The sequence below is a fragment of the Conger conger genome, chromosome 19, assembly GCF_963514075.1.
Source record: "Conger conger chromosome 19, fConCon1.1, whole genome shotgun sequence".
Lineage (NCBI taxonomy): Eukaryota > Metazoa > Chordata > Actinopteri > Anguilliformes > Congridae > Conger > Conger conger.
The window spans coordinates 16,826,039-16,853,835 of record NC_083778.1 but is presented as its reverse complement, the minus strand read 5'-3'; the positions used below and the strand labels follow the sequence as shown (position 1 = coordinate 16,853,835).

General features: G+C 51.6%; 1 protein-coding gene across 2 annotated transcripts in view; it reads right to left on the bottom strand.

The window, feature by feature from the left end:
* The window catches only part of scube1 (signal peptide, CUB domain, EGF-like 1), a 98,527-nt gene that overhangs the window by 51,253 nt on the left and 19,477 nt on the right, over positions 1-27,797 (bottom strand). The window contains exons 4-7 of one of the 2 annotated variants that reach the window (XM_061229456.1): positions 22,383-22,517; positions 9,546-9,671; positions 8,773-8,889; positions 4,584-4,673 (exon numbers count right to left, since the gene is read on the bottom strand). In XM_061229456.1, coding sequence (XP_061085440.1) covers positions 4,584-4,673; positions 8,773-8,889; positions 9,546-9,671; positions 22,383-22,517 — 468 coding nt within the window. The remainder of the gene's footprint in view (positions 1-4,583; positions 4,674-8,772; positions 8,890-9,545; positions 9,672-22,382; positions 22,518-27,797) is intronic. The other variant, XM_061229457.1, reaches the window with a different exon arrangement.

The following is a 27,797-nucleotide window of genomic DNA, read 5'->3' as shown; positions in this document are numbered from 1 at the left end:
TTCGCAATTGGATCCAGAAGTCCAAAAGCTACAGATGTTTCATATCTAAATACTTTTTTTTGTAGACCAGTCATTTTAATAAACATCTGTTCCAGCAAGATTTAGCTAATAAAATCAAATTGACCCATTCAGACCAAAATTCAGTCACACGTAAATGCACCAACACACAGACACAGGCACACACACACATACACACCAAAATCCTTCTGAGGACATACAGCAGCACAGTAAAAAACTTTTTACGATGTAAATTGTCCACCGATTTTCATTTCCAAGATTGAGCTCTCATATAAAATACCATTTTTAATGACATAATTTTTATATGGGTGGAAAACCCATTGCCTGGAAGACAAGAATGTTTCTTGTTTCTTTCAAAATGAAGACTGCTTCAGCAGCCGGTGGAACCTCAAATAAGCTTGGAGACGGACAGTACGCCCCATAACGGGGGGGTCTACTACTGTACTAATCTAGTTCACGGCAATCCATGGCAGAAGTGCGTTAACTAGACGATTAGTATTCTTCTGTATGCACTGATAGTCATCAGTAAAAAAAAGGCCAAAGCACCAAGAAACATGACAGCAAGTCCTGCCCAAAGCCCCCTGGATGAAAGGAGAAGCAGTGGTTTAGTGGTTTAGTGGTTTAGTGATTAGTCGAGTTAGCAGCTCAGTTACTTCCTATAAATAAGCCAGGGTCACAGCAAACTTAAAAAAAAGAAAAGGAAAAAAAAAAAAAAAGAATGAAAGATGAATTTGTGGGCGATATCCCATCTCTAGCTACAGTTTAGCACCTTACACAGTGAAAGCCGGAAAGCACAGAACCGTTTTTTGTTTTTGTTTGTTTTTACTATGATAGCTCAGGGATAATATAATTCAACACATCGCAACATTAACTTAATTTTACTGTTCAGTTTTTTTCTGGCTTTCACCAGCTAAGGAGCTGTTTGGTGATTAAGGTGCACATTACTACGGTTGACCTTGACACGAGACAGAAGAGGGTTATTCGTGTGGCAGCAGAACAGATATCTGGAGCCAAGCACTCATGAGTTACAGCGGCTAGCAGGTGTGCGAGGATTTGTGTGTGGATTTGTCTGAGGATTTGTGTGTGGATTTGTCTGAGGATTTGTGTGTGGATTTGTGTATGGATTTGTGTGTGGATTTGTGTGTGGATTTGTATGAGGATTTGTGTGTGGATTTGTGTGTGGATTTGTGTATGGATTTGTGTGTGGATTTGTGTGTGGATTTGTATGAGGATTTGTGTGTGGATTTGTGTGTGGATTTGTGTGTAGATTTGTGTGTGGATTTGTGTGTGGATTTGTATGAGGATTTGTGTATGGATTTGTGTGTGGATTTGTGTGTGGATTTGTATGAGGATTTGTATGAGGATTTGTGTGTGGATTTGTGTATGGATTTGTGTGTGGATTTGTGTGTGGATTTGTATGAGGATTTGTGTGTGGATTTGTGTGTGGATTTGTGTGTAGATTTGTGTGTGGATTTGTGTGAGGATTTGTGTATGGATTTGTGTGTGGATTTGTGTGTGGATTTGTATGAGGATTTGTGTGTGGATTTGTGTGTGGATTTGTGTGTGGATTTGTGTGTGGATTTGCGTGTGGATTCGTGTGTGGATTCGTGTGTAGATTTGTGTATAGATTCGTGTGTGGATTTGTGTGTAGATTCGTGTGTAGATTTGTGTGGTTTGATGGGTAACGTGCAGAGCAGCAATGCATCGCTACAGCACAGCTGGAACTCTGAGCTTGTGGGAATGACACTTGGTACATCATAACAACAACAGCGCAGGGCTCTCTTCCTGGAGATCTACTGTCCTGTAGGTTTTCACTCCAACCCTAACAAAGCACCCCTCATTCACAGCTAGAGCAGGGCTGCCCAACCCTGTTCCTGGAGATCTACCATCCTGTAGGTTTTCACTCCAACCCTAACAAAGCACCCCTCATTCAACAGCTAGAGCAGGGCTGCCCAACCCTATTCCTGGTGATCTACTGTCCTGTAGGTTTTCACTCTAACCCTAACAAAACACCCCTCATTCAACAGCTAGAGCAGGGCTGCCCAACCCTATTCCTGGTGATCTACTGTCCTGTAGGTTTCCGTTCCAAACCTAACAAAGCACACCTCATTCAACAGCTAGAGATCTTGATGAGCTGCTAATTCGTAGAATCTGGTGCTTCTACTTAAATTTAGGACCGTTGAACTGCAGGAATAGAGTTGGGCAGCCCTGAGGAAAATCTTCACAACTGTGAGATGACCCTGAGCAACTGAAATGCACAATATGGCGGTTAAGCCAGTTATCTGTCGACAAATGACTCTTGAGCTAAACATTAAACTCCTACGTTTGCTTCTGTATGGGTTTTTTAAAATTTTATTTAACCTAGAGTCTTCTGTGAAGTGTTTTTATTTTTGGAAAAGATTTTCAGATGTTGGCAGAATATTTTTAGATAATTTAAAATAATTAGGGGGACACGTTCTGAACCTGTGTGTTGTGGCCGTTATCCAGGCTTTGGCCTCTGCGACAAACGGACGCTGCGATCCTTCACCGGCCGGTTGGTTAAAGAACCCCCCCCCCCTCCTCACGGAGACGGATCACGTGACCCATCCCAAATATGCCCGGCGCGGGACGGCGGAGGGCGGGGCGGGATCTGGCAGCGAGCGGGCCTCTCTAAACAGCAGCCCCGTGCCAGCCAGCCAGACGCGGGGCCCGTCCAGGACGAACCCTGTGACTCCGGCACGGCCCTGCGTTATGAATGGAGCCGCGGCGCGGGCTTAGCGCACACCGCCGCCCACCGCCCTCCCGCCGCCCTGCCCCGACTCGCTTTGTTTTTGTGTTTTTAATCGCTTCTCAAAAAGGGGGGGGGACCGCCCCGCTGCTGTCAGTCAGGGGGCCGAGGTGCGCGCGTGTGTGTGTGTGTGTGTGTGTGTGTGTGTTTAAATGTGTGTGTGTGTGTGTGTGTGTGAGCGTGTGTGTGTGTGTGTGTGTGTGAGTGTGTGTGAGTGTGTGTGTGTGTGTGTGTGAGTGTGAGTGTGTGTGTGAGAGTGTGTGCAAGTGTGTGTGAGTGTGAGTGTGTGTGTGTGTGTGGTGTCTGTGTGTGTGTGTGTGTGTGCGTGAGTGTGTGCAAGTGTGTGTAAGTGTGACTGTGTGGGTGTGTGTGAGTGTGTGTGTGCGCGTGGGTGTGGGTGTGTGTGTGTGTGTGTGTGTGAGAGTGTGTGCAAGTGTGTGTGAGTGTGAGTGTGTGTGTGTGTGTGTGTGTATGTGGGGGTGTGTGTGTGTGAGTGTGAGTGTGTGTGTGTGTGTGTGTGTATGTGGGGGTGTGTGTGTGTATGTGGGGGTGTCTGTGTGTGTGTGTGTGTGTTTGAATGTGTGTGTGTGTGTGTGTGTGTGTGTGTGGGGGTGTCTGTGTGCATGTGTGTGAGTGTGTGTGTGTGTGCGTGTGTGTGTGTGTGCACGTGGGTGTCTGTGTGTGTGTGTGTGCGTGTGTGTGTGAGTGTGTGTGAGAGAGTGTGAGAGAGTGTGTGTGTGTGTGAGTGTGTGTGTGTGAGAGAGTGTGAGAGTGTGTGTGTGCATGAATGTGTGTGTGGGTGTGTTTGAATGTGTGAGCGTGAGTCTGAGTGTACGTGTGTGTTTGTGTGCATGTGCGGATGTGAGTGCGTGTCTGAATGTGCGTGTTTGTGTTTGTTTTTGTTTTAACATGCTCATGAGTAAATGTGTGTGAGCGTGCAAGTAATTGTGTGTGTTTATGTGCACAGGTGAACGTGTGTGTGTGTGTGTGTGTGTGTGTGTGTGTGTGTGCTATGTGCGTGCATTAAGACCTGCATTAAGACTGAGCTACAGGATGTGTGGGTGCACAGAAACCCAAACACCGCTGCCAAAATTCCCAAACGTGTAGGATGCCCATATTATACCTTCCTGAGACAAAATGCTAATCCCAGCGCTCAGGCTATTACACAAACACACCCGGCGGCCGGGGAAATGAGCATCCCTGGAAGAGAGAGGCCTAACGTGACCTCGCACTCACTGAATCCCAGGGCCCCAGAGATCTGTTTGCCTGTCTGAGGAGACCAATAAGACGCCAGGTCGCCAGGGGTCACCACGGGGCGAGAGGTCACGGGGATAAAGCAAACCAAAGTTAAACGCGCTGAGTCAACCCGTCGTCGAAAATAAACACACGGTACAGGGAACGAGCCTCTTCCTTTTTCAATGGAAACTACAGCATAGCCAGAGATATTACTGGCAAGAATCTGAGACTGCACTTCACTTTTTTAAAATTATTATTATTTTTTTTTTCTTTTGTCGATGCGTATGTGTGCGGGCAGAACGGAAGCTTATGGCGAAATGGCAAGTCTCGTCAGCAGTATCTCTGGTGCGTGGAGAGACTGGTTATAGGACAGGGGTCACGCCGTGTCTGCCTCTACTAACCCTTACTCCACCTCAACAAATGTGTGCACCAATAGGGAAGGAAAAAAAAAAGAAAAGAAAAAAGAAACCAAAAAGAAAGGGCGGAGGGGGGGGTTGAAAGGAGGAGGGGAAACAAGCACAAGCGCCATAGCAACACACAGGAAGAGGAAGAGAAGAGTTACCCATGAGAAGGCGACGTTTCACCCGCTTGTCCACATCAGCTAGTGACGTGGTATTGAACTCAGAGCTCTCAATTGCAGCCTCATCTCTCTCTAAAACACAGTGACAGGGGGGAACAGACATGGAGCAGTTGGTTAATGTGAAGCCCGGTCCACTGCCGCCCCGCCTCAAGGCTCATTGGCGCCATTTTGTGCCAAAAATAAAATGGAAAAAATATCCCGCCCCCCAAATAAAACCAAAAAAAGCCAAGAAGCAGGAAGCCGCCAAGATGCACCAAAATAATGAATATAAAAAAAATAAATAAAAAAAAAACCCTGTTAGAGTGTTAATCCCACGGGTAACAATCCCAGGATAGATTGGGGAAGGGATTGTTTTGTTTTTTTAGGGGGGGGGTGGGGGTGGTGGTGGCAGTCGTTTTCCGTTCCTGGCTGTGGCTGTTGTCGTGGTTGCAGATTCTGTCTTCCGTATCGAACGGCCACATTACGACAACGAGTCCCTCGCATCAGAAACGGAGGGGGTGGGGGTGACGTGTCCAAGACAAACTGAGTGAGTGTACAAGTGGGGGGTGAAGGTGGAGAGAGTGATGGGGGGAGGAGAGAGGGAGAGGGAGACGAAGACAAGGTAAGCGGCTAAAAAATGTAATTAATTTAAGATTAGATAAAATTTAATTTAATATTCAGTACCAGTTATAGAAGAGAAAGACACACTCGGACCGGAAAGGGGGAGGGGCTCAGTGACATCACGGGAAAAGAATGAATAGATAAATTAACAAAAAGACATACAGTATGGGGTGGGGGTTCAATGACAAACAAAAGTAGAAAAACTGGGGGTGGGTGGGGGGGGGTTCTAATGAAAACAGGAAGGGCATGCAAACAGGAAGTTGTAATCTGGGGGCAGTGCTGGTTGCCTGTTTGTCTATGGAACACATCGCAACTGGCATTCCAACATTCACCGCTGGGAAGGTTCCAGAAGGCCGGCGGGGGGCGGGGCGGGGCGGGGGGGGCCATGGTTACCGTAACGACGGCCCTAAGACTGGCAAGGGTCGATGGCGCACCAATCCCGAGGGTTGGGGGGGGGTGTAATTTGGGGAGTGGACCTGGGTCCAATCGCTTTCTGAAGATGCACCTCAATAAGGAGGGAGATGGGCCGGTAATTAGTGCCTCTTTATTCTGTACATTCAGGCCTTTTGTAAATGCGGCGGCTTTGATGTACAAAGACCTGTGGAGGAGGACCGGGCCCAAAAGGGCCCTTTTCGGGAGACGGGAGACCCTCCAAGCCTCTTCAAAAAGAGTCCGGGGGGCCCTCGCCACACTAGAAGGCGTAGTGGGACAGAACTTCCTGGAGAAGGTTCTGGAATGAATGAATGGAGACTCCTTTTTGAAATGTAAGGGTGAGGAGAGTGAGGGCTGGAGAGGGAAGGGAAGGGGGGGCGGGGGTGGGGTGGCTTTGGGGGTGGGGGTGGGGGGGTTGGTTGTGTAGAGAGGAGAGTTCTAAGGACTCTTCAAAAGAAACTAAAGGAATCAGACGTTTAAAAAGCCCTCTTTAAAGGGGCCCGGGAGAGGGAGGACGGGGGGGTTTTTAGCGAGCAAACCAAAAAAATAAATAAAAAACATGAAATAAAAAAATTTAAACATTCGAAAAAGGGAAAATTAATAAGTACGCTACAGCTACGGAAATGCATTTAAAACAGGAGTTGGGGGGGGGGGGGGGGCGGGGGTTGGTTTGGGGTACTATTAGGGTATTTTCATTCTGAGTGGGTGTGGGGAGAGGGGGTAGAAAAAAAAAGAAAAAAAAGAAAAAAGACAGAAAATACAAGACAGGCTCTCCCATGCGACCAAATAGGGGCAGTGAGTTAGTGAAGGAGAGAGAGATGGGGGACAGACAGACAGACGGACGGACGGACAGACAGACAGACAGACAGAATGAGAGGGAGGAGCCAAACTGGTTAGGGGAGGAGCATGCGGCTGGAATGGAACTCTGTGCGTGATGGGCGGAGCTGCAGGCAGGGGGCGGGGTCAGGGAAAGGGGGCGGGGTTTTGGGCAGAGGCGAGGCAGAAGGAAACTGGTTTCGGGACAGCAGGGCAGGGCGGGCAGGGTTGCCAGGTCAGGGGTTTTTTTCGCAAGGAAAAAGTTGATTGATGTACTTTCCAATGTTGATAGGTGGGGAGGGGGGTGTGGAGAGAGGGGCGTTTACTCTAAGTTTGCACTGGCTGGTTCGATCAGGCTGCAATTGAGATGTTCGCTCGAATCACGTAATTTTTGAAGTTTCCCAAATGTCCAATTTTTGGGGGGCGTTTTGCTCACTTTTAGTGTTTCACAGACTTTTCTTTCTGGTATTAGAAACTTCTTCAATTCCGAACGTCAATGCTGAGACAAGACAGGCAATCAGGAACTATCACCAGAGAGAGAGAGAGAGAGAGAGAGAGAGAGGAGCGAGAGAGCCTACAGAGAAGGGGAGCGCTACAGAGAGGGGGGGGTGGGAGGGTAGGGGGGGGGGTTACGTAGCCGGCAGGGCCCCCCCCCCCTCACACACACGCACACACACACACAGGGACTCTTGTCTGACGGAGAGGTGAGGGCTTCCCCCCCCCCGCCCCTCGCTTCAAACACTTGTTTATTTTCCTCCACATTCCATGAGCGGGATCTTCTCGCCGAAGCTGGAAAGGAAAGATTATCAGGGGACAAAAAAAACAACCACATACCCAAATAAATAATAATAATAATAATAATAATAATAATAATAATAATAATCAATAATGAGGCTGCGTGTGATGTATAGCTGCGCTTCGATCTCGTTGCCTGGCAACAGCTGTCACAAAATGGAGGCTGCGTTCTTCACCGGGCCCCCCCCCCCCCCCAGTGTGGGAGAGACTTCATTTAACGGTCCCGTTTCAGGATCGCCGTCATTTTCAGACCGACTGTCCCGCGGGGTTAGCCTCCCGGGTCTTAAGTGCGGAAACAGGACAGGCTTTTTTACGAAATTAACTCCGTGAATCAAAAAATTGGAAGGTACTGTTTCCAAGTAGCAAATTACTAACTTTAAACCGCAAACTTCTAATTATATTTGCCTGTAAAATGTTGTTTACACACAACATTGTCGACCTCTAAAAGTGTGAAAATATAACATTGGACTTCCAAAATAACAGGAAAGAGAAGTTTGGACACAAGGTAAGACGACTGGTCCCTGAAGGGCTGGTGTGTGTACAATAATTTCTGTTACTTTAGCTTGGCTTAACCCTTGTGACCTCAGCAGGTCAAACTGGTTAATTAATTGAGCTTCCGGCTCTCCAGACCCAGTGGTATAGAGGATATATCTGGAATCTTCCAGCAAAAAGTGAATAAATAAATGAGTAAATTCAGTGAGAGGAGGAAGGACACGACGCACACAAGCCCTTCAGGAGGTGATTGAGGCTGGGACAGGGGCACCCTAATCTGGCCCTCCAGGTCAATAGCAAAACATCGGGTTTGGCGCAATTTTACTTGCGCCCCAAACGCTGGACCAAGAGGGGGGGGGTACAAGATGGAGGTCCAACGGAGAGAGGATGGGGGGGGACAGGACTTACCTGGACCGTTCATTTGTCTTCTGCTACCCAAAAATCACGTCCTTCCTGTATGGGAGGGCAGCTTGGAGGAGGTGACGTCGTTAAATTAGCGCTAATTACTTCCTTCCTGTGAGCTCTGAGCTGGTCTTCTGCCGTCTCTGGCCATTTTACACACTCACCAAAAGGCAAAGGCACTGTGTGTGTGTGTGTGTGTGTGTGTGTGTGTGTGTACCTGTGTTTGCAAGTGTGTGTTGCAGGTCTTGCTGTTGGAGTGCAGGGCATGTATGTGTGTGTGTGTGTGTGTGTGTGTGTGTGAGAGAGAGAGTGTATGTTTGAGTGAGTGTGTGTGTGTGTGTGTGTGTGAGTGAGTGTGTGTGAGTGTGTGTGTGTCCATGTGTGTGTGTGTGTGTGTGTGTGTGTGTGTGAGAGAGAGAGTGTATGTGTGAGTGAGTGTGTGTGTATGTGTGAGTGTGTGTGTGTGTGTGTGTGTGAGTGTGTGTGAGTGAGTGAGTGAGTGAGTGAGAGAGTGTGTGAGTGTGTGTGAGTCCGTGTGTGTGTGTGTGAGTGTGTGTCCATGTGTGAGTGTGTGTGAGAGTGAGTGTGTGTGTTCTCCAGGGACTGTGAGTGTGTGTGTTCTCCAGGGACTCACCGATGCAGGTCTTGCTGTCAGAGTGCAGGGCGTATTTCTGATGGCAGCCACACACAGGCCCCACGTCTGTGTCATCACAGGTGTGCTGGCAGCCGCCGTTTCCATAGTTACAAGTCACTGTGACACAGATCATGTGATGAGCGACTTAGGAGAGGAGGATGTTTGTGCAATACACACACACACACACACACACACACACACACACACACACACACACACACACACACACGTACGTACAGACACAGGCACACACAGACAGACACGCACGCACACGCACACACACACACACACACTCACACTCACACTCACACTCACACTCACACTCACACTCACACTCACACTCACACTCACACTCACACGCACGCACTCGCACGCACGCACGCACGCACGCACGCACGCACGCACTCACACACACACACACACACAAACTCACACACACACACACACACACACACACACACACGTACGTACGTACAGACACAGGCACACACATACGTACAGACACAGGCACACACACAGACACACACACACACACATACGTACAGACACAGACACAACACACACAGAGAGACACAGACACACACATACAGACACCATCAACACTCAACCTAACACCGCTATTGCTGACATGTATTCTGGCGGGGGGGGTTCCGACCCCCCTACCCCAGCGTCAGCCCACGTTCATGACAAGACGTACAGAACATACACACCCAACAGCGCCGGGACAGCACACGAGCATCGGGGAAGCCGTCCCCCGCTGGGGACATACGTACGCGTGCAGTCTCTCTGGTTCTTGGCGAGCTCGAACCCGGGTCGGCACTCACAGGCCACGCCCCCCTTCGGCGTCTCCCGGCAAATATGGGCGCAGCCGTGTTCCTTGTTCATACAGTTCATCCCGTCTGTAAAGAGAGGTGGGAGAGAGAGAGAGGGAGGGAGACAGAGAGAGAGGGAGAGGGAGAGGGAGAGAGAGAGGGAGAGGGAGAGGGAGAGAGAGAGAGCGAGAGGGAGAGAGAGAGAGAGTGAGAGGGAGAGAGAGAGAGAGTGAGAGACAGTGTGTGTGTGTGTGTGTGTGTGTGTGTGTGAGAGATGGAGGGCGGTGTGTGTGTGTGTGTGTGATGGAGGGCAGTGTGTGTGTGTGTGTTTGTGTGTGTGTGTGTGTGTGATTGCTGGATGGGAATGGAGCAGATTTAAAGCATCCTCTTTCACAGCACAGAGAGCCCCATTACACATACACTCCACGTCCTGGGGACTGCCGCTCAGCTTTTATGAGCACGTAAATTAGTTTAACATTCCTGCCAGACTCAGCACACACACACACACAGACACACACAGACACACACATACAAGCACGCAGACAGACACACACACACACACACAAACACAGACAGACAGACACACACACACACACACACACACACAAACACAGACAGACACACACACACGCAGGGGACATTTGGTCACAGACATGTATGCACACGCATGGATACACATGCACATATACAGACACAGACACGCAGATACACACAAAGACCCACAGACAGAGACAGACACAGACACACACACACAGACACACAACACACACACACAGACACACAAAGACCCACAGACACACACAGATCCACACACACACACAGACACACACAGAGACACACACACAGACACACAGATCTCCACACACACACACACACACACACACACACACACACACACACAGACCCACACACAGACACACACAGACCCACCCACACACACACACACACACACACCCAGACCCACACACACACACACAGACCCACACTCCTTCAGCAGAATTCCTAATGAGTCTCAGCGCTGGGATCCTTTCAGTGCCCGGCCGGCCTCCCAGCGGGGTCCCAGTGTGTTGTCAGGGGAGTAACTGTCTGTAATTTAGGGGATTAATGGTCCCGGCTTTATTTTACAGGCCCGTTTAAGCAGTTAACACACTGAGAACAAACACAGCCCCACTCAGCGCCCCAAAAGGAGCGCACATTCCTTTATTTATTTTTACATAACACACTTAATGAACGCCCCATAAACGCTTTGTGACAAATCTCGTGAAAATCAAAAGACGGGGGAAAACATTTCGTGCCGAGACAAATCACTTTCGGTCAGAACGGTTGTTTGAAAAAAACAAAAAAACGTTAAGTTTGATAACGCGGAGAAGTGCATTGGCTCAGGACCGCTGCAGATGTGTGTTCAGCTAATTCAGCTGGTGATCGGCGTGAACGGATTCAGATTCAGCTCAAACCAGCACAGTGTCTGCCACTGCAGTCTCACTGCGTTAATAACCCTCACTTTAATAACCCTCACTTTAATAACCCTCACTTTAATAACCCTGAAGTGACTTCCACATTAAGGTCAGCCGGTTACAACCTTAAACTACTTCCAGGCCCTTTACAGTCACTTTAAATTCTGCTCCCAATTCCATTTCCGCTCCCAAACCAATTCTAATTCTGCTCCTGAGGCCAATTCCAAGTCCGCCCCCAATCCCAATTCTGCTCCCAGTCACAATTATGCTCCCAAGCCAATTGCAATTCCGCTCCCAAGCCCAGTTCCGCTCCCAATCCAAATTCTGCCCCCAAGTCAATTCCAATTCCGCTCCCAATTCCAATTATTCCAATTCTGCTCCCAAGCCAATTCCACTCCCAATCACAATTCTGCTCCCAAGCCAATTCCAATTATTCCAATTCCGCTCCACACTCAGTCTATAGGATTAGAACAGACTGTCCAACTCCTGGAAATTGCTGAACTCAGAGCCTGATTCCACTCATAATTCCAGTGCCTAATTCAACTGGCAATTCCAGACTGTCCACCTCAACGGTGAACAGATACAATACAGTCCGTAAGTATTTGGACAGTTTTGGACATTTTCTGTTCTTTTGGCTCTGGACTCCAGCACATTGCATTGGACATGAAACCATGAACATGTGGTTGGAGTGCAGACTATGTACATCCATATCAGGTCATGTGTATCATACCTAGTTCCTCCCGATTTTAGGGGACCAAAAGTAATTGGACGGTCGGTTTCTCAGCTGCTTCTGAATAATCAAATGTATTCAATCACCTCCTGAGTGCAGGTATACGAAAGCCGTTTCAGCTTTTCAAAGGCTGTTGATGTGGTGGGGGGGGGGGGGCGGCGGTCTGTCGTTGTTCATCAGTTGACATTGTTGACTGTCTCGGAGGTTTGCCACAGACACTGTCGGGCGTACCAAAACAATTTGTGTTTACCGCAAGCACTGAAGCGTTCACCGTGGACACATTTCGGGGACGGACGGTGATTTAAAAAGCAGAGAAAAGCAGTGTCAGTGTAATAGGACCGTAGCAGGCCCCGGGGGGGGGGGGGGGAGAGGAAGGAAATCCAGAGAAACCAGTGAAGAAAGCTCCGTTACTGTGGCAGCTCCCGGCTCCGCGCTTCCCCCCCGTGACCCCCCGGCGCGGCGCGTTTCATCCGCAGTAAAAGCGTATTAGCGGCCATGTTTACACCTCAGAGGAGCTCTCTCTCTCTCTCTCTGCCCGCATAAAGGCCCGTTGCCAGGGCGACGCGTCCCCAAAACAGCGGTCCGGGACTTTTTCTTTTTGCCGTTTCTCTTCCCCCCCCCCTTGAAACACACTTGAGGGACACAGACGAGCTTCTTCCATCCCTCTCTCTCTCTCTCTCTCTCCGTCCCTCTCTCCGTCTCTCTCTCTCTCTGTCTCTCTCCGTCTCTCTCTCTCTCTTTGTCTCTCTCCGTCTCTCTCTCTCTCTCTCTCTCTCTCCCTCCCTCTCCCTCTCTCTCTCTCTCCCTCTCTCTCTCCCTCTCTCTCTCCCTCTCCCTCCCTCTCTCTCTCCCCCTCCCTCTCTCTCTCCCTCCCTCCCTCCCTCTCTCTCTCCCTCCCTCCCTCCCCTCCCTCTCTCTCTCCCTCCCTCCCTCCCTCTCTCTCTCCCTCCCTCCCTCCCTCTCTCTCTCCCTCCCTCCCTCTCTCTCCCTCCCTCTTCCCTCTCTCTTCGTCCCTCTCTCTCCCTCGTCCCTCTCTCCCTCTCCCTCTCTCTCCCTCTCTCCGTCCCCCCTCTCCTCTCTCCGTCCCGCTCTTAGCCGTGAATGTAGCAGGGGGGGGTGGGAGAACAATGTGTCTTTCTGCAGAGGGCCGCTATTCAAGCGCGTTGCAGAAGACGGCGTGGGAGGGGACCGTACACAGCCTATTAGTGACAAAGCGCCCCGCCGCCCCACATCCTACAGAGCAATCACAGGGCGGGCCTGTAGCGTAGTGGTCAAGGTACATGACTGGGACCCGCAAGGTCGGTGGTTCTAATCCCGGTATAGCCACAATAAGATCCGCACAGCCGTTGGGCCCTTGAGCAAGGCCCTTAACCCTGCATTGGTCCAGGGGAGGATTGTCTCCTGCTTAGTCTAATCAACTGTACATCGCTCTGGGTAAAAGCGTCTGCCAAATGGCAATAATGTAATGTAATGTAATGTAATGTAATGTAATGTAATGTAATTACAGCCCAGGAGCGAGGGGGGAAACCCGCTCCCTCTCCCTCCTCACCAGGAATCTGACGGTTAAACAAACATTTAAGCAGCAGCCCGGCCTCTCTGGCTGAGGGAGGGAGCGGGGGGGGGCGACCCAGGACCCCTCCTAAAACAGAGGGCATCTTTCCTGTCGGGACAAACCAGATCCAAAGCTCTGGTAGGCGGTATCCTGGAGCGGGACGCAAAGTTAGTTTTACAGCGCATATCACCCTGACAAATAAAGGCAGGAAAAGTGCAATAAAAAGGTACAAATGCTAAAAAGACGAAAATGTACCTCCACGGAGAGTGCAAGGGGGGGGCACTGAAATATCAAACATCTCTGGGGGGGGGGGGGGGGGGCATCTTGGGTCCAAATGCTTCATGCCAGGGCCGGCCAGCCAGAACAAGGGGCGCTCTGATTAAAATGTGCCTGCAAGCTTCGGCTGCAAGGCCAACAAAGATTCAACAGCCATTTTCTTTGGAGATGTGCCACAAGTCCTGAAATTTGGCTTGTCCTGTTTGTTTCTTTTCTCCTGCGAGCACACGGACACCTACACATGTATATACACACACACACACACACACACACACACATACACACGCACACACACTCCCGCCTTCAGAGGTCAACAGGTACACAGCCACTGAGCCGTTTTCTCAGTAAATACCATAGAGTGTAGATAAGGCACAAGCAGGGACTCATCTGCCTGATCCAAGCAAATCACTAAACTGTTATTACTGCCTGCCCTTCCAAACAGTGTAGAGCCCAGAGACTGGAAAACAAAAGTGCAGTGTGGTGCAGTATCGTTGCGGTATTGTTGATATGTTGTTCCGGAAATGTTGTTGAAATGTTGCTCAATTGATGCTCAATTGTTGCTGAAATGATGCTGAAATGTTGCCATATTGCTCTTATGATGCCCTAATGACGCTGTATTTTTGCAGTTTTGTTGTGGTACAGTCGCATTGCTATATTGCTGCGGTGCTGTATTGTTGATGTACTGTTGTAGAGTTGTATTGTTGTAGCGCTTGATTGTTGTATTGTTGCAGCGCTGTATTGTTGTATTGTTGCAGCGCTGTATTGTTGCTGTATTGTTGATGTATTGTTGTTGTGCTGTATTGTTGCTGCATTGTTGTATTGTTGCTGTATTGTTGATGTATTGTTGTATTGATGCAGTGCTGTATTGTTGCTGTATTGTTGATGTATTGTTGTTGTGCTGTATTGTTGCTGCATTGTTGTATTGTTGCTGTATTGTTGATGTATTGTTGTATTGATGCAGTGCTGTATTGTTGCTGTATTGTTGAGGCGCTGTATTGTTGTGGTGCAGAATTGTTGCTGTATTGCCGCTGAAGTGTTGCTGTATTGCTGCTGTGATGTATTGTTGCTACGCAGTGCTGTATTGTTGCTGTTCCGTATTGTTGCAGTGCTGTATTGTTGCTGTATTGTTGCAGTGCTGTATTGTTGTTGTTCCATATTGTTGCAGTGCTGTATTATTGCTGTTCCGTATTGCTGCTGTTCCATATTGTTGCTGTGCCGTAATGTGCCCTGTACTACACTAAATGCGCTGGTTATCTCTGCTCAGGTTAAATAAAAGGCCGTTTCCATAGCAGCTGAATTGGCACAGCCCACGTCTCCCGGTCACGACTCCCAGTGTAAACGCCATCTCCCGCGCACAGCCATCAGCGGTAAAGCCAACATTAAAAAGGGCACTTCAAACACGCCATTAGCCAAGCCCCTCCAAACATCCTAATGCACTATCAAAAGGATGAGCTTCAAGGCCTAATGCTGCATGTGTGATGCGGCCATTTACAGAACCACCCCCACACTTACATTAAAAAGCCACTTCTGGCCATAACAGCCTGCCCCCTCCCCATGAACAGATACGGTTTCTAACGTGCGCCAAATATAGAAGACACGTAACACACCACGTTTGATTGGCGCCAGTTCTTAATGAGTTAAAAAGTGCACCTCTGATCAGCCTCGCAGAGAATGCCAGTGCTGACACTAATGCTCCTTTGTTTTCAGTTTTTTCTTTTGGGTGAAGACAGAGCGATGCGCTTGGAGAGGCAAAGACAGTCCGAACGATGAAGATCCATGACTGTAGGGGCGAAATTGATTTGCGTCTTTAATCCCGGATGGTTTTTTTTTTTTTTTTTTTGGTGGTCTCGGAAAAGCTTGGGAGGCGATTTTGGGGAGCGTTTCGGGGGGGAGAGGGAGGAATCGGGCGGTGGCCGGGGCCCACGGCTCTCCCTGCCCTGGAGCCTGGAGGAAACCCAGGGTGCCCGCTGGCCGCGGAAACCCGAGTGGTGTTATCACAAACCCGCCTGACCCCGGGAAACGTGGAGCGGCCGGCCGGCCGGTTATTAGTCCGGCCTGCAGGGACACAAAGCCCCTTCTGTCAGGCAGAGAGAGGGAGGGAGAGAGGAGGAGAGGAGGGGAGGAACCAGGAAGAGATAACCAAAAAGGAGAGGAGAGGAGGAGAGAGGAGGAGAGGAGGGGAGGAACAAGGAAGAGAGGAGAGGAGAGGAGAGAGAAGAGAAGCTTCCGGTTACCCGAAGCTCCAGACCAACGGGCTCTGAAGTGGCCCCGTGGGGGATTGTGGGATATTTCCAGGGGTCACTGGTCCGGGTTTGGGAACCAAGCTCAGGGAACCGTTTCTGTCGCTTTAATCCAAAGCGACTTACAGTTGATTAGACTAAGCAGGGGGTAATCCTTGAACCACCGAGCTTGTGGGTCCCAGTCATGTACCGCAGCCACTAGGCTACAGGCACCCACCATTCCACAGCCTCCCTCAGCCAGCTTCAATACAGTCAGAGAATCACTGCCATACAGACAAACTCTACCCTCTCTCTCCCTCTCTTTCGCTTTCTCTCTCTCTCTCTCTCCATCTCTCTCCCTCTCACTCTCTGTCTCGTCCTCTTCTTGGCTAGATGTACCATGCTATAGGTACTAAGCCATGAATTTCAATGAGGGCTTTTCTTCCAACGGACTGCATTGATGTCCTTCGTTCAAGAGCCCCTCTTACAACAACCCAGCCGTCCTCCTCTTCAAACACACACACACACACACACACACACACACACACACACACACACAGATAGCTCTGTAAACACACACACACTCTCTCTCTCTCTCCCTATGGGAGACGGTGCTCCACAGTGCAGGCTGCAGTGTAAAGGCCCATGTGGTGGTTTAACCCCTTCTCTTCCCCCCTCCCCTTCAGCAGCATGGCTCATACATCGTACTTTCTCAGCCAGAAAACGTGTGAGTGTGCGTGTGTGTACATGAGTGTGCATGAGGCAGTGCGTGTGTGTGTACATGTATGTGTGTGTGTACATGTGTGTGAGACAGTGTGTGTGTGTGTGTGTGTGTGTGTGTGCGCAGGTATGTGTGTGCGGCGTGTGTCTGTGTTCATGTACATGTGTGTGTGTGTGTACATGTGTGTGTGCGTGTGTGTGTGCGTGTGTGTGTCTGTGTTCATGTACATGTGCGTGCACGTGTGTGTGTGAGTACGTGTGTGTGTGTCTGTGTTCATGTATGTGTGTGTGTGTGTGTGTGTGTGTGAGGAAGTGTGTTTTCACTCCATGCTGTGAGAAATATCAGTGTGCGCTCGACAGAGGTTTCCAGTCCGTAGTTGTATCTGGTTGCCAGGGCGATCGGGGGTCCTGTCACACACTCAGCAGCGTCAGACTGGCCTGAAAGCCCAGTGCAGAGCTTCAGATCAACACAGCCCCGGCCTGAAAGCCCAGCGCAGAGCGTCAGATCAACACAGCCCCGGCCTGAAAGCCCAGCACAGAGCATCAGATCAACACAGCCCCGGCCTGAAAGCCCAGCGCAGAGTCAGATCAACACAGCCCCGGCCTGAAGGCCCAGCGCAGAGAGTCAGATCAGCCCCGGCAGGGACCCAGGCTTTATAAATCAGCCCTGCCGGCAAGCAACAGCCAAACCTGCACCCTGAGCAGCCAGGGCTCTCCCCGCCAACCCAACCTGGCCTTTCCGCTAAAAAAAACACATATTTATATTTGAACAGGAGTATTTATAAACCCAGGGAAATTTAGGACCTGCAGTATACTGGAGGAAGCTTTTTTTATGTTTATTTCTTTTTCTTTTTAGAAGGTGCCAGGTGGCTGTTAGCACGTCTGCCGGTCGACTTCTCGAGTTGTCTGCCCGGACTAGCTTCGCATCGTTTGCCAAGATAAAGTGTCATGTGTATATGACCTGACACACAGCACTGCTGCGGTTTAGTATCTGTGGAGGTACGTGCTTTAAGTATGACAAAGAGTGTGTGTATGTGTACACGCCAGAGTATGTTTAGGCTTTGTGTATGAGTTTATGGATTAATATGTACGCTCAGTGAGCACTTTATTAGGTAGACCCGTACACCAGCTTGTTCAGGCAAATATTTTAATCACGTGGCAGCAACTAAAGGCATAAAAGCATGTAAACGTGGTCAAGAGGTTCAGCTGTTGGTTTCAGACCAAATGTCAGAATAGGGAAGAAACGTGATCTAAGCGGAATGTTCGTTGGTGCCAGACAGGGTGGTTTGAGTATCTCAGAAACTGCTGATCTCCTGGGATTTTCCACGCACAACAGTCTCTAGAGTTTGCAGAGAATGGCGTGAAAAAACCAAAAACATCCCGTGAGCAGATTCTGCGGGCAGATACGCGTTGTTTATGGGAGAGGTCAGAGAAGAGGCAGACTGGTCAAAGCTGATATAGCACAAATAACCACCTATTACAACAGTGGTATGCAGAAGAGCATCTCTGAACACACAACGTGCCAAACCTCTAAATGGATAGGCTACAGCAGCAGAAGACCAATAAGTCTTAAAAAATAAGTCTAATAAATACCAAATAAAGTGCTTGGTGAGTGTATGCATTGTATGTATTATATTGGCCTTTTACTCAGCTGTTGTAACTGTTGTTTTGGGCACGAGAGGCAAAACACAATTTTGTGTCAAAGGATAATAGTAACAATCTAATCTAATCTAATCTAAATCTAAATTTCGTGTCAGCTGGGTGGGCACCATCTCCCAGAAATCCTCCTCTGCAGGCACAGAACAGAGATCAATGCAGTCAGTCTGCGTGTCATCCCTGAACACAGCTCTCCCCTCCTCCCACACTGTTTACCTCTGACCCCTGACCCCTGACCCCAGCCCCCGGGACGCGGCCCACGGACCAGGATGTTTGCGGCCGGGTTTAGCGGCTCAGAGCAAACGCCCGAGACGTCCGTGTTGTCTCTTCGCACGCCACAAGCGTGTTCAGAGACCATTACCCAGGGTGCCGTGGGGTTGCGGTGACAAGGTCTCCCACAGAACCGCTGATATTCAGCAGGAGCGTCGGGGCGAACGCTGAAACCGGAGGAAGAAACGTTCCGGTCGTCGTCCCCGCTCGCGTTGGCACGGAGACGCGGCGCTCCCATGGCAACTGTCAGGATCGCCGCTGGGCTTTCTTCATTACGGACGGCGGTAAATCTCCGCCCCGGATCACGTAATCGCCCCCCTGTCTACGCTCCGCCGGGGCGCTGCATGTGACACGCGGGTGAAAGAGTCAGGCCCAGGTGTTATGAATACAGGACCGCCCGGAGGAGGTGATTGATTAATACAGTCCCTCACAGAACCACAACCTGACGCAGAGATCGAGGTACATTTCTGCTCGTTTCTCACATGGACCCTGAAAGTACAGTGATGTTCGGGGGACACGACGGCACGAGAGAGAGCTGGAGGCGAGGAGCCGCCACGCCGCACTCAGCGCCCCCTAGAGGCGAGACGACGCTACAGCGCTAGCCACCGTTTCGCTACCCGCCAGGACAGCAAAGACCCACACACACACACACACACACACACACACACACACACACACGCGCTCTCACACACACACACATACACACACACACACATACACACACACACACACACACATACACACAGACACACAGACACACACACACACACACACACACACACACACACACACACACACACACAGACGCATGCATGCAAACGCTCTCACACACACACACACACACACACACACACACACACACACACACACCGCTTCTTCACGCTCTCGGGCAGAGCGGCTGCTCGTTGGCAGTAAGCGCTCCCGGCCATGGGAAGCTGGCTGACTCACCCAGAGGTCCTGCTCACTCGGGGCCAGAGCGGAGTTGTCTCTGCCCCACCGAGCCGTGCTCCAACGAGCAGACTAATTTATGTCCGGGGTCCGGGTCCAAGGGCCCCGCTGGTCCCCTCGGCCCCTGCGGTTGTTGAGACTCTCCCTCTTATTATTATGGTTGGAGGAGAGCGGGCCCAACGGCGGCTCCTTTCATCGCCCCGAGAGCCTCGCCGCCGACCCGATTTATGACCGTCCCCCGGCGAGACGATTTACGGGAGCGCGGGGGGGGGGGGACGTCTGACGCCATGTTCCCAAAAACCCGCTCTGTTCGATGCACTGCCTCATGGGCCAAGTCATCCCTCCCTGGGCCCGCACGAGGCCACGGAACGCCATTTCAGCCCCACGACCGTGACATCACTTCCTGCCCTGTGTCTCCAACCAAGCTGGCCCAATACATCACTTCCTGCCCTGTGTCTCCAACCAAGCTGGCCCGATACATCACTTCCTGCCCTGTGTCTCCAACCAAGCTGGCCCAATACATCACTTCCTGCCTTGTGTCTCCAACCAAGCTGGCCCAATACATCACTTCCTGCCCTGTGTCTCCAACCAAGCTGGCCCAATACATCACTTCCTGCCCTGTGTCTCCAACCAAGCTGGCCCAATACCTCACTTCCTGCCCTGTGTCTCCAACCAAGCTGGCCCAATACATCACTTCCTGCCCTGTGTCTCCAACCACGCTGGCCCAATACATCACTTCCTGCCCTGTGTCTCCAACCAAGCTGGCCCAATACATCACTTCCTGCCCTGTGTCTCCACCCAAGCTGGCCCGTAACATCACTTCCTGCTCTGTGTCTCCACCCTTCACCCAACACCTCACTTCCTGTCAGATAAGGAGAACCTCCGTTACATCACTTCTAGAGAGCTGCTGGCTCCCCTTCAGAACCAGACAGTGAGATTAATGTACAGGCATTTGGAGTCTGTAACAACTATATTTAAGTGGTGAAATAGGCCAAAGTTATTTAGGAGACAGACAGACACAGGGAGTTACCCCTGCACACTGTTACCCCAGCCTGGGGCACAGAGTTACCCAGCACACTGTTACCCCAGCCTGGGGCACAGAGTTACCCCAGCACACTGTTACCCCAGCCTGGGGCACAGAGTTACCCCAGCACACTGTTACCCCAGCCTGGGGCACAGAGAGTTAGCCAGCACACTGTTACCCCACCCTGGGGCACAGAGTTACCCCAGCCTGGGGCACAGAGTTACCCCAGAACACTGTTACCGCAGCCTGGGGCACAGAGAGTTACACCTGCACATTGTTACCCCACCCTGGGGCACAGAGACTTACCCGAGTGAACCCCACACTGTTGCCACCCTCCCTCCCTCCCTCCCTCCCTCTCTCTCTGCATTCCCAGGGTGTGAGCGAACAGATGAATATCAGTCCTCCCCCTGAGATCAGAGAGCTGTGTGCTGTCATTCAGGCGGACTCTCAGTGGGACCCATTCAGACCCTGCCCTGCCGTAATTGAGCCCATAAATTAGGGCTGACAGGCGGAATGGGGAGAGGGCAGCGGGAGTGGGCAGAGGGGTTAGGGGTGCGGCGTCCGCGGAAAGAGCCGTCGCGCTGCGGCACGCACCCCTCGCATGTCTGCCACAGTCAGGGGCCGCGCCCACCCCGGGGCCCGCGCACGGGGCCCGCGCCATGATGTCACCCAGCACCGACCGGGCCCCCCGTTCTCAAAGACCGGCCAGTTCACGGCTCGGTCCGACCCAGTCGGGGATGACTTCAGCTAAACGTGGCACTCAGACTCACAGCCTGTGTGTATGTAGGTGTGTGTGCGCAGGTGTGTGTATGTGCAGGTGTTTGTGTGTAGGTGTGTATACAGGCAGACTCACCGTCGGAGCGGTGGATGCAGGTGTGTGTGTACAGGTGTGTGTGTGTGCAGGTGTGTGTGTGCAGGTGTGTGTGTGTGCAGGTGTGCGTGTGTGCGTGTGTGCAGGTGTGTGTGTACAGGTGTGTGTGTGCAGGCAGACTCACCGTCGGAGCGGTGGATGCAGGTGTGTGTGTACAGGTGTGTGTGTACAGGTGTGTGTACAGGTGTGTGTGTGCAGGCAGACTCACCGTCGGAGCGGTGGATGCAGGTGTGTGTGTACAGGTGTGTGTGTACAGGTGTGTGTATACAGGTAGACTCACTGTTGGAGCGGTGGATGCAGGTGTGTGTACAGGTGTGTGTATAAAGGTAGACTCACCGTCGGAGCGGTGGATGCAGGTGTGTGTGTGTGTGTACAGGTGTGTGTATAAAGGTAGACTCACCGTCGGAGCGGTGGATGCAGGTGTGTGTGTGTGTGTACAGGTGTGTGTGTACAGGTGTGTGTACAGGTGTGTGTGTGCAGGTGTGTGTGCAGGCAGACTCACCGTCGGAGCGGTGGATGCAGGTGTGTGTGTACAGGTGTGTGTGCAGGCAGACTCACCGTCGGAGCGGTGGATGCAGGTGTGTGTGTACAGGTGTGTGTACAGGTGTGTGTACAGGTGTGTGTATAAAGGCAGACTCACCGTCGGAGCGGTGGATGCAGGTGTGTGTGTACAGGTGTGTGTGTGTGCAGGTAGACTCACCGTCGGAGCGGTGGATGCAGGTGTGTGTGTACAGGTGTGTGTGTGCAGGTGTGTGTATAAAGGCAGACTCACCGTCGGAGCGGTGGATGCAGGTGTGTGTGTGTGTGTGTACAGGTGTGTGTATAAAGGCAGACTCACCGTCGGAGCGGTGGATGCAGGTGTGTGTGTGTGTGTGTGTACAGGTGTGTCTATAAAGGCAGACTCACCGTCGGAGCGGTGGATGCAGGTGTGTGTGTATAAAGGCAGACTCACCGTCGGAGCGGTGGATGCAGGTGTGTGTGTATAAAGGCAGACTCACCGTCGGAGCGGTGGATGCAGGTGTGTGTGTACAGGTGTGTGTACAGGTGTGTGTACAGGTGTGTGTGCAGGCAGACTCACCGTCGGAGCGGTGGATGCAGGTGTGCTGGTTGTCGCTCAGGAAGAAGCTCTCGGTGCACAGGCACTCGTAGCTGCCCATGGTGTTGACGCAGACCTGCTGGCAGCCGCCGTTGTTGTCCAGGCACTCGTCCACATCTGCAGCAGACAGAGCGGGGCGGTCAAACGCCGGGCCTCACAGGACACAGGGGAGGGGAGGGGAGGGGGGCTGTATCTCTCATTTAGACCCAGGTATTTGCACTCGCGTATTTGGCGGAAACGTATCCGACTTTTCCTCCGTCAGCCCTTTTAAGCTGTGAGCCAGGGCCACGAGAATCCACAGATTTACTCCTGGGAAAGACACCCTGTCTCTGTGTCTGTCTCTGTGTCTCTGTGTCTCTGTCGCTGTCTCTGTCTCTGTGTCTCTGTCTCTGTCTCTGTCTCTGTCTCTGTCTCTGTCTCTGTCTCTCTCTGTCTCTCTCTCTGTCTCTCTCTCTGTCTCTCTCTCTGTCTCTGTCTCTGTCTCTGTCTCTGTCTCTGTCTCACTATCTCTGTCTGTCTGTCGGTCTGTCGGTCTGTCGGTCTCTCTGTCTGTCGGTCTGTCTGTCTGTCGGTCTGTCTGTCTCTCGGTCGGTCTGTCTCTCGGTCGGTCTGTCTCTCGGTCGGTCTGTCTCTCGGTCGGTCTGTCTCTCGGTCGGTCTGTCTCTGTCTGTCTCTGTCTCTGTCTGTCGTAACATCATCATAAGTCAAGAGTTCAGAGCAGCAGTCTTCAAGTATGGATGCAAGACATTGGCTTACACAGACAAATACACACACACACACACACACACATACTCACGCTCACACAGACACAGACAAATACACACTCACACAGACAAATACACTCTCACTCTCACTCTCTCTCACACACACACACACACACACACAGATACACACTCTCACTCTCACACACACACACACACACACACACACACACACACATACAGATACAGATACAGAACATGCACGTACTGCTTCAGATTGACTGTACTTTGAACCCCGGGGCTGTGATGCTCCAGGTGTGTTGAAGTGCCTCCAGGTGGAGAGCGTGCGGTGGATGGGGACAGCAGGGTGTGTGTGTTTAGTCTGCGGGCACTGGGTTGTGTGTTTGGGGAGTTCTCCAGTCAGCCAGAGCAGGCACCGATGGCAGGTTGGTTGGGGGGGGCGGACTGCCGGGTTTGGGTTTGTGAATGAAAGGTTTGCGTGTGTGTTTGTGTGTGTGTTTATCTGTGAATGAAAGGTTTGTGTGTGTGTGTTTGTGCGTGTGTTTATCTGTGAATGAAAGGATTGTGCGTGTGTGTTTGTGTGTGTGTTTATCTGTGAATGAAAGGTTTGCGTGTGTGTTTATTTGTGAATGAAAGGTTTGCCTGTTTATTTGTGAATGAAAGGTTTGTGCGTGTGTTTTTCTGTGAATGAAAGGTTTGTGCGTGTGTTTGTGTGTGTGTTTATCTGTGAATGAAAGGTTTGCGTGTGTGTGTTTGTGTGTGTGTGTGTGTTTATCTGTGAATGAAAGGTTTGCGTGTGTGTGTGTTTGTGTGTGTGTTTATCTGTGAATGAAAGGTTTGCGTGTGTGTGTGTTTATCTGTGAATGAAAGGTTTGCGTGTGTGTGTGTTTGTGTGTGTGTTTGTGTGTGAATGAAAGGTTTGCGTGTGTGTGTGTTTGTGTGTGTGTGTGTGTGTGTTTATCTGTGAATGAAAGGTTTGTGTGTGTGTGTGTTTGTGTGTGTGTGTGTTTGTGTGTGTGTGTGTGTGTGTGTGTGTGTGTGTTTATCTGTGAATGAAAGGTTCGAGTGTGTATGTTTGCGTGTGTGTGTGTGTGTGTGTGTGTGTGTTTATCTGTGAATGAAAGGTTTGCATGTGTGTGTGTGTGTTTATCTGTGAATGAAAGGTTTGCGTGTGTGTGTTTGTGTGTGTGTGTGTGTTTATCTGTGAATGAAAGGTTTGCGTGTGTGTGTGTTTGTGTGTGTGTTTATCTGTGAATGAAAGGTTTGCGTGTGTGTGTGTTTATCTGTGAATGAAAGGTTTGCGTGTGTGTGTGTTTATCGGTGAATGAAAGGTTTGCGTGTGTGTGTGTTTGTGTGTGTTTGTGTGTGAATGAAAGGTTTGCGTGTGTGTGTGTGTGCGTGTGTGTGTGTTTATCTGTGAATGAAAGGTTCGCGTGTGTGTGTGTGTGTGTGTGCGTGCGTGTGTGTGTGTGTGTGTGTGTGTGTGTGCAGGTCAGAGCCAGTAACGAGCTCCACGTCCCGTGTTCTCAACAAGCGCTCAAAGCCGACCTCTGACGTCCGAATAACAATAAAACAAAACAAAAAAAAAAAAACACAGGAGTTTACTTGAAGTTCAGAAACCGGCTGTGCTTCGGCTGGAGGGGGTGACGGTAATGACACGCTGCCCTGAATGGCACCACCCCCTCCTCCTCCGCCTTAAGGGGAGAGAATGGGCCGGGCGATGTCATTAGCGCAGAGCTGGCGGCTGTGTAGCAGGTTTTGTAGCGGGCGTGCTAAAGGCTGGGCCCGTAGACCCGCTATGCTGGAGCAGCCGCGCTCAGTGAGGCATTCTGGGCCGGCACCCAGGCGGGGGTTTTTTTACGAGCTTTCAGGGGTCTTTAGAAGCCTCTTAACACACGGCTGTAAAACGCTTTACGGTGGTTGTCACCGGGGACAGCGCTGTAAAAGATGGCGGGGCCGGAGAGGTGGAGGCGGGGCTCTGGGTCAGCGTCCTGCTCCGTGATTGGGTCCCAGGGAGGCGCCAGGGGGCGGAGTCACGTTCTGTGCCCCTCCCCTTCCCGGCACTGCTCCAGACGGGTCACAGCACGCGGTAATCTGAGCCCCGTCTCTGACGGGACGACCCATGACTGCAGGTGGGGCAGTTTGTTAGGGGCAGACAGACAGAGAGGGCAGGAGAGGGCAGTTTGTTAGGGGCAGACAGAGAGCAGGAGAGGGCGGTTTGTTAGGGGCAGACAGAGAGAGAGGGCAGGAGAGGGCGGTTTGTTAGGGGCAGACAGAGAGAGAGGGCAGTTTGTTAGGGGCAGACAGAGAGAGAGGGCAGTTTGTTAGGGGCAGACAGAGAGAGAGGGCAGTTTGTTAGGGGCAGACAGAGAGAAGGAGAGGGCAGTTTGTTTGGGGCAGACAGAGAGAGCAGGAGAGGGCAGTTTGTTAGGGGTAGACAGAGAGAGGAAGAGGGCAGTTTGTTAGGGGCAGACAGACAGAGAGAGCAGGAGAGGGCAGTTTGTTAGGGGCAGACAGAGAGAGCAGGAGAGGGCAGTTTGTTAGGGGCAGACAGAGAGCAGGAGAGGGCAGTTTGTTAGGGGCAGACAGAGAGAGCAGGAGAGGGCAGTTTGTTAGGGGCAGACAGAGAGCAGGAGAGGGCAGTTTGTTAGGGGCAGACAGAGAGAGCAGGAGAGGGCAGTTTGTTAGGGGCAGACAGAGAGCAGGAGAGGGCAGTTTGTTAGGGGCAGACAGACAGAGAGAGCAGGAGAGGGCAGTTTGTTAGGGGCAGACAGAGAGAGCAGGAGAGGGCAGTTTGTTAGGGGCAGACAGACAGAGAGAGCAGGAGAGGGCAGTTTGTTAGGGGCAGACAGACAGAGAGAGCAGGAGAGGGCAGTTTGTTAGGGGCAGACAGAGAGAGCAGGAGAGGGCAGTTTGTTAGGGGCAGACAGAGAGAGCAGGAGAGGGCAGTTTGTTAGGGGCAGACAGAGAGCAGGAGAGGGCAGTTTGTTAGGGGCAGACAGACAGAGAGAGCAGGAGAGGGCAGTTTGTTAGGGGCAGACAGAGAGCAGGAGAGGGCAGTTTGTTCGGGGCAGACAGAGAGAGCAGGAGAGGGCAGTTTGTTAGGGGCAGACAGACAGAGAGAGCAGGAGAGGGCAGTTTGTTAGGGGCAGACAGACAGAGAGAGCAGGAGAGGGCAGTTTGTTAGGGGCAGACAGACAGAGAGAGCAGGAGAGGGCAGTTTGTTAGGGGCAGACAGAGAGAGCAGGAGAGGGCAGTTTGTTAGGGGCAGACAGAGAGAGCAGGAGAGGGCAGTTTGTTAGGGGCAGACAGAGAGCAGGAGAGGGCAGTTTGTTAGGGGCAGACAGACAGAGAGAGCAGGAGAGGGCAGTTTGTTAGGCGCAGACAGAGAGCAGGAGAGGGCAGTTTGTTCGGGGCAGACAGGGAGAGCAGGAGAGGGCAGTTTGTTAGGGGCAGGCAGAGAGAGAGGGCAGTTTGTTAGGGGCAGGCAGAGAGAGAGGGCAGTTTGTTAGGGGCAGACAGAGAGAGAGGGCAGTTTGTTAGGGGCAGACAGAGAGCAGGAGAGGGCAGTTTGTTAGGGGCAGACAGAGAGCAGGAGAGGGCAGTTTGTTAGGGGCAGACAGAGAGAGAGGGCAGTTTGTTAGGGGCAGACAGAGAGAGAGGGCAGTTTGTTAGGGGCAGACAGAGAGAGAGGGCAGTTTGTTAGGGGCAGACAGAGAGCAGGAGAGGGCAGTTTGTTAGGGGTAGACAGAGAGAGAGGGCAGTTTGTTAGGGGCAGACAGAGAGCAGGAGAGGGCGGTTTGTTAGGGGCAGACAGAGAGAGAGGGCAGTTTGTTAGGGGCAGACAGACAGAGAGAGCAGGAGAGGGCAGTTTGTTAGGGGCAGACAGACAGAGAGAGCAGGAGAGGGCAGTTTGTTAGGGGCAGACAGAGAGAGCAGGAGAGGGCAGTTTGTTAGGGGCAGACAGAGAGAGCAGGAGAGGGCAGTTTGTTAGGGGCAGACAGACAGAGAGAGCAGGAGAGGGCAGTTTGTTAGGGGCAGACAAAGAGAGCAGGAGAGGGCAGTTTGTTAGGGGCAGACAGGGAGCAGGGTGCAGTGGGGTGTTTATGCGGGTCTCACCGCTGGCAGAGCCAGGCCACAGTGAGCAGGTCACGCTCAGCTCCGTACAACAAAACAAATTAAAGCAGAGTGCTCTTTTGAAGGGAAACGATGGTGCCTGGAACACAACGCTGCACACCTTTGGAGAGCAAAGACCTGAGCTGTCAGGGGCAGAGCCAGCGAGAGGAGAGGAGGAGAGGAGAGAGGGGGGAGAGGAGAGGAGGAGAGGGGAGAGAGGGAGGAGAGAAGAGAGAGGAGAGGAGAGAGAGGGGGAGAGGGAGGAGAGAGGAGAGGAGAGAGGGGGGAGAGGAGAGGAGAGAGGGGAGAGAGGGAGAGGGAGGAGAGAGGAAAGAGGAGAGAGGGCAGCTCTGTAATCCTGCAGGTTGAAGACAGCGTGTCTGCTTAGTTTGATGGGGCTGGAGTCTGCTGCTGTTTGGACGTGTGGCAGAGGTGGTGTGACGCACGTCGCTACGGTGTCAACAGACCAGAGAGGAGAGGAGACGGTGAAGCCAGAGGAGGAGGAGGAGGAGGGAGAGGAGGGAGAGGAGGAGGAGGAGGAGGAGGGAGAGGAAGAAGA